The sequence below is a fragment of the Cuculus canorus genome, chromosome 8, assembly GCF_017976375.1.
Source record: "Cuculus canorus isolate bCucCan1 chromosome 8, bCucCan1.pri, whole genome shotgun sequence".
Lineage (NCBI taxonomy): Eukaryota > Metazoa > Chordata > Aves > Cuculiformes > Cuculidae > Cuculus > Cuculus canorus.
Window position 1 is genome coordinate 7,719,468 of NC_071408.1, and position 13,066 is coordinate 7,732,533.

Consider the following 13,066-nt stretch of genomic DNA (forward strand, 5'->3'; position numbering starts at 1 on the left):
TGTTGTTTGTTTTAAGAATGAATGTTATTTGATGGTGTCTTTTCCTCATTTTTAACATTTGTCTAATAGAAATCAATGAATTCAAACTAGAGATGTTACCCAGTACTCCAGGGCAAAACGAAAAAAAGTAGTCCAAAAAAATATGTGTAAAGAATTACGTTTCAGAAAAAAAATAGCAACATAAATGTAGACTGATTCAATCTTAATATCTATAATTCTAGATAAGCAGGCACTGGATCAGGAGATGTTCCAGTTCTCATTTATCACAACTCATCTCCTACATTGGAAGGAGATGCTGGAAAACATTACACCTCTTCAGAAACACAGTCGTCACACAGTATGCTGTTGGTCAATGCCAATGCTGTAATGAGCAACAGGAAAGCTGTGCAGCTGAGAAATCTCACTGATAAGCCTATAGCAGTTTGGGAACTCCTCTGCTGTCTTAAATTGCTCCAACAATAAAGTTAATTTTGTAATGCAGTTTTTGTCTGCAGAAGATATAAGAACACTTCAGAAGCCACATCATTCTGTAAGGTTGGCAAGTTTCAAACTTCTCTTTTTGTAGATAGAGAAATTCATATGGCAATATCATGCACAGATATTGCAGAAGTCAATGCAAATGCAATGCAAGTGCACAGATCATTTCAGAAGTCAGGATCCGACTTCTTATGATTTAATGAAAATAAAAAATTCAAGAATATACATAATCATTTTGAGAGACTTTATCAATGCCACTATGCCACAAGGTCTGCCCTTCATAGACTATGTTTTTGGCTTATAGATACATTTAATCTTGTTATTCATCTGAATATAGGACTTTGTTCTGAAGATACTTTCAGTTTCATAAGGTGATGCCACTGGATTTACAGAATTAGGACTTTCTGAAAGGCAATGGTGGAAATATTTTTGGGAAGAGCAATCATTAGGTCTGAAAGCAATACATTAATTAGTGTCCACATTTTGTAGATGTTTTAACAATCCATTTTTGTTTCACCCATTGATTTAACCTTTCAGTTTGATTTAGACTTGCACTAAGTGCTCATTAGCATGCTATTCAATTTTATCTCTTCAGAGCAAGAATTTGGAACAGGTTTATTGTGCTGACCTGTGCTTCCTATGTGGTATTTCTTACAGAAATCCCCCATACTGCTTGTCCATGAGACCCTCACTCAGTCTGCAAAGCTCTGGTACTTATTGACAAAGCCTATAGGGCACCACAATAAAACAGCTCTGGAATTTGCCTATCTCACTAACTAATAGTAATTCTATTACTGTTACACATCAATAACTAGGAAAAATAGTTTATTGTTGGCTTTCACTGGATAGCTGAATGTAAGTATGTATCTGTATTCTCTTAGACACAATTAGAAAACTATTTATGTCCATGTCTTTCACTCGAATTTGCTTCCCAGGGAAAGCTGAGGGAACGTCTTCTTAACCAGCAACATCAGACAGAGATTGCCCCAAACTCTGAAACCTGGTGATAAACATAATTTCGTAAGACTGGACAGTGAAACTGAGTTCAGAGCAGTTCTAAAATATAGGGGAAGATGGAAATGAAGATGAGTAAGAGAATAAATAAGACTGTACAGTGGAGAATTTCAAGGAATTAGATTTAAAAGTATGAATCCTGAGTTCTGCCTGGTTGTCTCTGAAGAGACAGAAAATCAAAAAATGGGGTGGAATATTGCTTGCTAGCAGTATAGCCAGAGCTGCACCTCCACAGACAGCAGTATTACTACTGAAATGCTATGTCCTTCTTAGGACACTTGTTACAGTTCTTTGTTGAAACTGATTCTACCATACAACTGAAGAAAACTAATGATGAGTATTTTTTGCATTCATTCCACCAGCAAAGTATGAAGCTTTCAATCCTTCACGATTTCTTTCTGGTACAATATCAATACAATACAGCCCCTCCACAAGCTTGAAATATTCAGGCACTCAATTAATGTAGAATCTGATTGTATGAAATGTTTTATTCAGAATTCAGGAATGAGATTACTTCAAAATATTGAGCCATACTTCTTCCCTAAACTGGAAATGCGTCAAAGCAGAGGCGATGTGATACTTCTGTTTCTAAAGTGTTTGTTTGTTTAGATGCAATCAGATGCATTATATCCAATCTGTTAGGAATGAGCTACTGCCTTTCTGTATAATAAAGCAGGATGTCCTAATCTGATGTTGAACAAACATGCTAACTGCTAATATTCAATCAAGCCATATTTCAGCTCTAGTGATAAGGTTGCTAACGCTACCACAATCATTTACAGTATTATAAATGTTTTGCAAGTTGGTGGAGCAAATAGATTATTGTGTAAAATAGATAAAACTAATTAGGCATGTCAGTTCACTCAAGCCTACTAAACGGAGCAATTTAAACCATTTTGTTAAATAGGTCTCAGCTTATGTTTAATGATGTCCTCTCTCTTGTTTTTCAAAGGGTAAAAAACTGCACCTAATTGCTCTCTGAAGCAGAGCTAAAGGTTGATGCATCTACTACAGTTCTGCAAGTCTAGCATTATTTACTGGTTTTGTTAGCTATATTTGTAAAGCTTTTGAAGCTTCAAAGACTTTCAAAATAATGTAATGGCTTCATAAGTTACAGAAATGTCTTCTTGTTAATTTTGCATGCAGACTTGATGACATAGGTTTGCACAAAAGCTGCACTGAAATTATTTTATTTCAGTGGGTAAAGACACCAAAACAGACACATTCTTCCTGCTCCCTGACAGCAGTCATGTGCCTAAAGATGGTATGTTGCATTACTCTCATAATTAATCACTCCTATTAGCAGACTAATTTAGCAGACACTGAATTCTTACCCTACAGACACTAAACTCACTTGGGTGAAAAGAAATAGTGCATTTATAGATAAGGAATACTTTCTTCCTGGTTTAGTTTTGTTTCCATTTTCCGTGTAACTCACTTTAAAGGGTTTTCTCTGCTCTATTTCTTCATTTCTCCCACTAATTACTTAAAAGAAACTCCAAACATCATCGATGAGTGTCACAACATGGAAAGCAAGTAGCTGAAATTCTGTGGAAGGCAGTGTCTCAGAAAGAGAAATGTACAAAAGAAAATAAGAAATAAATTACTCTTTTTCCAGGTGGACCGGGTGGGCCAGCTTCACCTGAAGGACCTGGTGGACCCTGCAATGGAAAATTATAAGCTTATTGGTAACAAAGGATAGAGTTGTTACCTTTATTAAATCCAACAAACGTGCAACATGTTGGCCCATTTCAATGGACAGAAAATAAATATCATAAATACATTCAGAGAATTGTATCCACTTTACAACAAATCCTTTCTTAAAGTGGCCTTTTGAAATTTTTAACAGCTCTTGGTACCGTATGAATTCCAATCACACATTTTTCTCTTCTGGTTTGCAACAAACTCAGACCAGAAAGCGGCTGCCCAGAGGTAACATCTGGTCTTAGCCTACTGCCTAAATCCATTAAAAAGTTTCTTGCTTTTCTGAGGTGCTCAAATCATTACTTTTGCTAAAATTTTTCACTTACATCTGTGATTTGGCTGCCCCATAGGTGATTTTCTCCTGAAAAAGTTTTAGTGCACAGATAGGCACTTGGCTACACAGTCTTGGTAAGCTGTGATGCACTTAAATATTTCAGGGTTGCTAAACAGTTGGATAAGCTTTTCTTCAGGAACACAACACCCTAAAAGTAGTTATTGTTAAGTAAGACATACAGATCCTAATTTCCTAAAGTTTGCAGGTAAATATTAAATTATAACTTACTTCCAACCATGTCTTCAATGTACTAGCATTTTTTATTTTCAAACTGTACTGATATAGTACTGATAATCAGAACTTCCAGAGCTAGAAAGAGACTTTAAAAAATGGAAACCTTATCATTTTACAAAAAAAAAAAAAAAAAAAAAAAGATATTTTAGTATGGGAATTACAGAAATATAAGAACTTGAGGCTTAATATGGGTATTGCTCAGATACTTCTTAAACTTTCTTGAAGCAGAAACATCAAGGTTTTGCTTCATTTCCTCAGGCCAGCTAATGAAGATTATTTGACTGCAGCATTCCTTTCTTATGCTCTGAGTGGCTATATTTTTAGTGCTCCTCAGCAGCTCCAGCATAAATCCTTGACACATGATTTGTTTCTGCTTCTAAAAGAAACTGAGCTCTTCCTCCTGCTTGTGACTATAGTATTGGTAGTTCTATCTCTACAAGGAAATAAACAGGTATTTTTCCATATAATAGAAGAAGCTTACATTCAGAAAATATTTTTAAGAGTATGCACGTATGGAAACCAGCAAAAGATACTTTCTTAACATAGGAAAGAACATGCAGCTAAAATAAGATTACAGAAACAACTCACAGGTTGACCAGGATCACCATCTTCACCCTTCTCTCCACCAACACCATCTTGACCCTACAGAATTCATGGGAAAATTAGCAAAATACAGCATTCAGCTAAATTTAGTAACTTATATTCACATATGAATATAGGAACACTATTTTTCTACTGAGCATTTTCCTAAGGACACTAGTTTTCTAAACTTTTTAAATATTTCCAAGCCTTTTCTAAACCTTAAGCAATACACGAACAGAAAAGCAACTGATCTTACAGGCAAGACCTTGTCTCCAGAAATAGAAGAGGCAGTGTTAACCAGAATTTACTACAAAGCACGACTAGGACCTAAAACTGTTTTTAGGTATACTTACAGCTGGACCAGGTTCCCCAGGGGGACCAGGATCACCAGGAAAACCAACTGGGCCCTAGATATATCAGGAGAAAAACAAGGAATGTGTCATCCATTGACAAGCAGACAGCAATCATCACATGAAGCACATAATGAATTTAATTTAGTTCTATATGTAGCCCAACTTCAGCAGTACTTCACAGTGCTTTGTGTTTTAATTATTAAACTCACTTACTGGGTTACCCTTAGGCCCATCATCACCTGGAGGTCCTTTAGCACCAGGTGGTCCAGCTGCTCCAGGTGGACCAGCCTCACCTTTTTCTCCTCTTTCACCTTTTGGACCCTTTAGAAAACATAAAAGCACAAAAATATCAGCTGGAAACTGAATGGCTAAAATGATTACGATGGTAAAACTATTTTTCAGACCTGGGCAATGTTATTCATCAATAAATGCTGGCATGTGGATGGGAAATAAGGACCTCAGTCTCAGACTGGAAAACTAGTGAATCTCAGGTCAAGTCCATCAAGTTTGCATCAATGAACTGTTTTCAGAGAGAAAAACATGCATGTCAAAGTTAATAACTTTGGAAGAAAAAAATAAATACTTTCTTAGGAAGTCTTCAGCTTTGTCTTCTAGTGATTTGCATAAGATGTGGCTATAATTATAAGGAACAAATTGCATTTTAATGATGTAAGTTCTTCACTGAAAATTTAAAGAAAATGTACACAAGTACTCAAGTAATCTGATTAGATGTTATCTGAAGTATGCATAAGCTTTATTATGGTGAAGTAAGGTAATAATAAGAAAAAACCAAAATACTCACAGGTGTTCCAGATTCTCCGGGAGGCCCGGGATTGCCAGCTTCTCCAGGTTCACCCTGTAAATATGTAAAGATAAATTTATAAGCCATCAGGGAGAATACTTCTATGCATTTACTTCTGTTATTACGTATTTTTCTCATGCATCATCTGAAAAGCTTACAGGAACTGCCTTTTATTGGATCTACCTAAAGGGTGCTGAGTTACATATGTTTGTATAGAACTGGCATCTGAAATTTTAGAGAGAATATATCAGACTAAGCTTTTAGTGAGCTAGGGAGACTATCCTTCCCTTTGGGCTTTGGAAGATCTTCTTCTTTATTATCCCATATATTGCAAATTTCCTGTTTGTCATCTTTGTCTCTAGAGACAGAAAAGGCAAAAAAACTATATTGACTATATATGTGTTTTTTTCCTCTAGAAGATACATTGTGCCTGGAAGCAAGTTACTAAAAGAAGAGGATACTAATTAGAAATGAATGTCAATGGAGTGAACGTATAGCTACTGTTAGAATAAAAAATCATATAAAGAAAAACATAAGGATAAAGTAATAGCATAACAGTTAGTAAAACTTTCACCACAGGCCATAGAGGTGTATGATATGTATTTACTGGTGATGGAAATTATTTAGTAAAGCAGATGGTTTCAAGGACAACACCATATGAAGAAAATGTGTGCAAGTCAAAGATCATACACTATTGAGTGAATGCTTAAGTTAATTCAGTCTCTTTTTGAGCTAATACACAGTATTAGCTCAAAGAGAGTCTTTGCAGTTGTTCATTTTAGTTTATTAGGACTGATTATTTTGTAGATCAGTGGTCTGATAAATAAACCTCATAGAAAACTACTCCATTAGTAGAGTATTTAGCAATTAGTATCACAGACACACAAATCTGTGAAAGGATAATAGAATCTGCTTTGTAATTGTCACAGAGTGCTGAGATAAGAACTATATATTTCAAATGATTTCTCAATATAAATTTTTGAGGGATTTTTTTCCCCCATACATATTCTTTTACCAAACCAAATGAACCTTGCTAATAATTATGCTGATAAGCAAGAGTACTTCAGGGCTGAAAATGCACTTCATCCAATTCCTTCTACTAAACTCAAACACAGACTTGGAATAAATCGCTGTATCTTTCATATCCTGTATGGCCTGCAGGCCCCTCTTTGACAATTCAATTAATACAACACGCATGTCTATAATATCCACACAGACAGTATAAAAGTATAAATCACAAAATAGGAATTTTAGACAGATCTTATCGTGTAGATACTGAATGTTTTTCATTGAAGCTAATGTTAGCACAATGACTCACTGGGACCACAATTTGGCCCAATGCAAATACTGTGTTAAAAGAATAGAAGATCTGAGTACCCCACTGAATTCCAGAATAGGATAATTAATAGATTATCACAATTTTAGGAGCAATATTAAAATGTCCTCTAAAAAGGGCACTTTAAAAGTGTGAATTTGCCTTTAGAAACTGTGGTATGTTTTATTAGAAATACTTAAACTAGCTGTAATCTTAAAAATTAATGATCTCTTTCAGTACTTAATACTCATTTGCTTCTGCGATACACCATTCGTTATTTAAAAAAAGAGAAGTCTAGTGGATATTTCAGGTCAATAAGCATTAAGTATATTTCCTAAGAAAATTCATAATCTTCATGCCCTTATCCTCTGCACAGGGTTTACTGAACTGACAGGATCATTAATATGGTTTTCTTGTCCATGTCTACTATTAATCAAATTAGATTTATTTATGCAGTAGCACAGAACGAGGCCAGGAATTAACAAACAAATTGATGTTATTCAAGTTATATTACATTTTATACTACATTATATTCAAGATATTTTACGTTTAACAGAGTCCACAATGCAGACCCCTTCAACAGGTGTCCCCTTTACAAGACTAACTAACTGTGTGACATAGGAGCGCTAATTATGTCAACTCTTGCTTGACAAGCACCTGTGACAGTATAATCCCCTTCTAAGCTCCTCAGAGAATAAGTTCTTTTTCTGCCGTTCTGCCAAACTACATTGTAATTGATGATGATTCACATTTGATTTGTAATCCACTCTTTACTCTTCCAATTGACAAACACATCCTCACTTTATGATATCCTGAAAGAAAAGATGGGCCTTCTCTGATGTATTGAGCTGTACTTTGGGATAGAGGGGGAGCGCTGTGCTCCTGGGATCTCAGGGGTCCCTGCTATAGCTGGCATTGCAATTTGAAGATGCAGGAAGCCAATAGGAGCTCTGAAGACAGCAAAATTGGAAGGGCTAGAAAATGTCAAGGTGTTCCCCTAAAAGGGTATCTGCGAAAGACAAGACAAATTGAAGTTTCATCTCACATTAATACTTCTAAGCCATTGTTCTATTAAAAAATCTGACTCTTCCCTGCGTGCAGTCCTTGTTTTTTCTGACAATTCTTTTTCTATTCCAAACATTAGGTGCTATGTAAAGTTGTACTTGTTTTAGACAGCTGTTAAAGGAGTTAAACAAAGTTTTGATATAGAAGATTGTAGCCGATACATGCTTACAGAGTGCATACTTATAGCTACTAAAACCTGTATAAACTGTAGATTATTGTTTGCCCTTGTCTGTCTGCATTTTTTGTAAGGATGGTATTAGTTCAGGATCCAGTGAAACTTCTGTATGGGAAATATCCCATCTCGTTTTGGTAAAGACTTATTCCATCTCTTGAATATTTTTCCTCTTTTGTTATCAGGTCAAATCTTTGAAGTTAGTGTTGTCTTTCTTAGGCAAAGCCTTCCTCTGACAGAATTTCAACAAGCAATGTCAGAAATGATAAACTACAAGGAGTCATGTCACTTCATTGATACGTTTAATTCTGAAAACCTCCTTGGATTAAGCTAGCAGAATGATTTGATCAGGTTAAGGACAGTAGTTTAGAAGTTTTTTGTTTTCTGTACTGTGACCAGTTCTAGAAAGCTGTCCATAAAAAGCACAGAGACAGAGATGGTGGATGGAAGGCTGCCACCTTTCAGTTAAATTCTGGGACATGGTGATTTTTTTTGTAAGAGTGAGAGGGAACTTTGTAATTGACTGGGTTGTGAAAAGGATTCAGTTACACTTTTGCTCCTTTTTGCCATCCTTACAAAACAGAAAAAAAGAGAAAAACTGACTCTAGAAGACAATCACAGTATACGTGACTGTGTCATATATACTATGCCTCTGCAGAAAGCTAAATTTAATGAAGAGAGAAATTCTGAAGCTGTGCTGTGTATTCTGGGATGTCTTATGTTTATGAGCCTGTTGGAGAGATGGAGAAGGATAAGAGATCAGAGTCAGTGAGTCATGTAAAGTTATTAAAAGTCATTTGTTAGGACAGGTATTCAGGTAGCATAAACTGTCAGAGATATATCATGACTAAGTATCTTAGGAATTGCCTCCACACAGGTGTGTGGAAAAATGATATACATGCATAAAGATGTCTGTTCAAACTTATCAGACATGTTTTTAAACTTAGGACCAAAATACTCAATTGATTTTGTTCTCTCATTTTCATCTGCAGTATCAATTAATGACTGATTAATCATGTAAACTACCGATTTCACTTGTTTACTGTTAAACTCCTTATTAGTGTACTGTGTTTAAAATTTAGAATGATGTGATAGGAGGGAGTATAAGCCCAGATTACTATAGTGGTGTTCTAACATCACACTTTTCCATATAGTAAGAGAGATTTAAACCAAGAGGCTACAGAAAGAATGCTTAGGTTCTGCACACGTTAATTTTGCATTGCACATTGACTCTGCCAGTTTAACACATGTTGTGGAAAAGAGGAAGGGTGGAAGAACGGCACAGCACTCAGTGAAGTTATCACAGCTTAGCCTAAATTAGAAAGGCAAATTTATTTTATTAGGCTTTGTAGAAAAGAAGTGTGAGGTTAATGTTACTTGTTCCATTTCCTCTCTGTGTTGTAAATTCCTAGATGTTGTAAAACAGCTAAGGCCCAGTTTTAAGAAGTCATGAGCAACTTGCCAGATATTTAGAATATCTTTTTTTTTAGGCCTTTGATATAAAATTAAACACAGGCACATGTTGGTACATCTCCTTTTTCTTAATTATAAGCAAAATAAAAAGAGCAATCTCTGGGTGGATGCTGGATTTAAGTGCTTCTGGTTGAGTGTAGTTCTCAAGACTTCTACACTTCAAGACTTTTAGAGGATACAAGCATTAATAATGCAAGGCTACATGCACGTTTGTACTGCAAATGTCTTTGAACATTTACGCTTTAGCGTGTACAGCAGAGGAAACAACAAGCTACTTAAAAATACATGGCACAGTGACAAAAATTATTTACAATTTGCCAGAAGATAAGGGGGCTTTGAAACCTCAGTATCAATGACAAAATATTTCCTAGTTTAACCATTCAAATGTGAAAGTGAGCAACTCTTTTTCACACCCCAATAGTGACAGGAAGGATGCCAAAATGTTTTTTTCGACAGTCTAGTATCAGCACTACATTGCATTATCAGTAGTGTGATACGTCTTTCCTCAAAGGAACACAGAGGCCAAAGCATGCTAACATAATAAGAAAAACATTGGGGAAAAAATACGTGGGAAGAAAAAGAAAAGACAAAATGCATGGTTTTGTTCAAAAGTGCGAATTGTCCCATTGTGGGAACTCTTCCTGACAAAACAACTCTTTATGATTTCTAAGCTTGCAGAACTCATTAAATGGAACTGAAATTAAGAAGGAAGATGTCCTAACTAGGAAAAAAAACTGGCATGTACTAAAACTTGAGAAGGAGGAGGAAAGTAATTAGAAGAAATAAAAACTTCCAGAGTGATATACTTGGAATTCTCTCTGTGTGAGTGCACAAAATATGGGAAATAAGCAAGAGGAAATAAAAATGCAAAAAAAGCCTGATTTTCACTTTCTTGAATTAAATTTGGTGGGCTGATTATCACAATTAGAGACGCTAAATCACATAGAAGAGTCACGGGGACAAACAAAGGAGTAAAGAGCGAAAAATAAGTCAAAATTTTCACAAAATGACTGCAACATAATTTGATCATGAAAGAGTAAAAATTAAAGAAGTGATTGAATCTATTTTTTTTTTTTTTATAAAGCAGTGAATATATTGGGTGCTACCCTGGATATAATGTTCTCATAGTAAACATTTTTTCTCAGTACGCTAGTGGTCACAGGAAGAATTTTTCTTCCCACAGTACCTATTTTTTCCTGCCTTCTGCTGATACACAGACTCTCTTTTTCCAGTAACTTTTTTTGCCATCTTTATGAACTCTTTACATTCAGACACGTTTTTGGTCCCCTTCCCAGAGACAAAAACAAATCCTGCAGCTCTTCATGAGGCAAAGATCCTTTTTAAGACAGGCTGGAGAAACAGTGTCACAAAATTGGGAGATTAGAGGAAAATTCCTTATAATAATGCAGTGCAGCAGGAGTGCATTGTGTTTTGCATGTCTTATGCAATTAGGGTAAAAAAGATTGAAAATACAAAAATGACACTGCTGCCAAGAGGTGGGTTGGGGCTCAGAGCCACACCCTAAGAAACAAGGAATGCAATGAAGCACTGCCAGCTTCAGACATGACAGTGCTACCATGAAAAATCTACAGTGTAAAGTTAATATTTTCATCTGCTTCGGCTCAGTACCCGTTGATTTCAAAAGACAGAATGGAAAAGGCAAAGTAGGATATTTTTCCATCACCACATATATTATATTCCATTATTCTAGTACACTCTTCACCACATCCAAGAGCACTGGTAAGTAATTTATGTGATGGGCATATAGAAAAAAGTCATGAAACATCTGAAGATTCTATTACAATAATAGTTTGGTCATGCTGATAAGAACTCGGTGATTCCTTTTACATAGCCCTAATAGAAGTGAAAGGTTATTTAAAGAAAAGACATTTTAGTGAAAAAAACCCCAGACACATAACCCAAACTGTAGAGTAGACGTCAAGAATATTGAAGAGCTCAGAAGAAAGATCTTTTGTTATCACAGAAGAGCAACAAGATTGTAAGATACTGTAGGATGAACTGCAGATTTTCACTATTTTTTTCCATATTTCTAGTCATACAAGTGATACTGAAAACAATGGCAGCTTCCTTATCCTGTGAAAAGAAAGAACATCACTCTGTGAAGGAGAGTGGAATATTTTTGGATAGTGATCAAAAAGAGGACAATGATAAATAAAAGGGACTTTGACATAGTACTTGAGTCATTATTTGTGAATTCACAGGTCTGATGGATTTGGACCTAAAGGTCCAATAATAGTACACTGTGTCGATGTGGAGAAATAAAAGGGAGCAGAAGTTAAGATTCTGGAGCGCTGAAGTTCAGAAATGCTGTATGAGGAAGATGAGGGAAAAGGCACCTGTGCATATAATTATCTGATGGGACAGGAAGAAAAAGGGAAATTTGCTTCATATTCTCAAAACTTATCAACACTGTGAGCTTTCTGAAAAACTACCAATACTGACATTTCTACCGATCTTTTCTAGGATTCATTGACATCAGCATTTCATTGAATACATATATTTTGTGGCAAATATCTAAATACTCAAGAGCAATCTAAGTAGTTTCTCAATAAGTTATTTATACTGTGGCCTGCAATGTATTTCTATTCTGTTTCCTTCACCTTATGCTCCTTTCAAAATCTTCTTTCCAAATCCAAAGTTGAAGGAAAAAAAATAATTATTTTATCTGTATCTTTACAGCAAAATGTTTTTATGCTTACAAGCATGATATGGTTGAAGTCATCTAACTTGTTAAAATAAACAGAAATAGGAATTTCAAAAGACTTTCTTTTGAATTTTGTTTTTGCTCAGCATGTTATAATAAAAAGCCATTATGCCTACTACATATAAGAGTTTTTTTTTAAGAAAAAAAGGAGGATGTTACCTAACGTGTTCTTTGTGTAAGAAATGACATTTTTTAAAAAACCATCCCATATACTTGTAGGAAATTTCCTGAATAGAGAACTGAAAATAGCAATAAAAATAATTTTGATGAATGAATGTCATGTAGCATCAGTCTTCAGTCAGGTTTTCAACCAGGACAAATCATTCTCAAACCTTTGACTTTATTGGAACTGTACCTGTCTGTGTGAGGAACAGATACCTACTGATGCTTCAGGTCAGCTTCACCTCACAGATATTTTTACCACTGATACATTAGTTAATTGCTTATATTTTTGTTGTTCCAGATGGAGGGCAGAGGGCTATATGATATTCTAAGCTACAGTACAAATTGTAAACCACTTGAAGCTGACAATGTTACTGTAGGCATCAAACTATGCAGTTAAGGAAGCCACCATAACCTTACTTTAGTTCTCTATCTGAAAACTACCTCTTCTGCTCCAAAACTCTTTGCTCTGATTGTTAAATATTTTTGTGACGTAAAACATGAAACAAAAAGACCAGCTATGTTAAGTCATCCTTTAGAAGTATCGCTAGATCACTATTAACAATTACTAGGTCAAGGAAGGATATTTGGGAACTGTAATATATCCATATAGTTCCAAAGAAGAACTAAAATGTATTTTCATTTTACTATTCC

At 35.3% G+C, this 13,066-nt stretch overlaps 1 protein-coding gene across 5 annotated transcripts in view; it reads right to left on the reverse strand.

Moving 5' to 3' along the window:
• The window catches only part of COL11A1 (collagen type XI alpha 1 chain), a 151,534-nt gene that overhangs the window by 19,262 nt on the left and 119,206 nt on the right, over positions 1-13,066 (reverse strand). For all 5 annotated transcript variants that reach the window (XM_054073371.1, XM_054073373.1, XM_054073369.1 and 2 more), the window contains 5 exons: positions 5,501-5,554; positions 4,912-5,019; positions 4,699-4,752; positions 4,352-4,405; positions 3,099-3,152 (listed from right to left, as the gene is read on the reverse strand). In XM_054073371.1, coding sequence (XP_053929346.1) covers positions 3,099-3,152; positions 4,352-4,405; positions 4,699-4,752; positions 4,912-5,019; positions 5,501-5,554 — 324 coding nt within the window. The remainder of the gene's footprint in view (positions 1-3,098; positions 3,153-4,351; positions 4,406-4,698; positions 4,753-4,911; positions 5,020-5,500; positions 5,555-13,066) is intronic.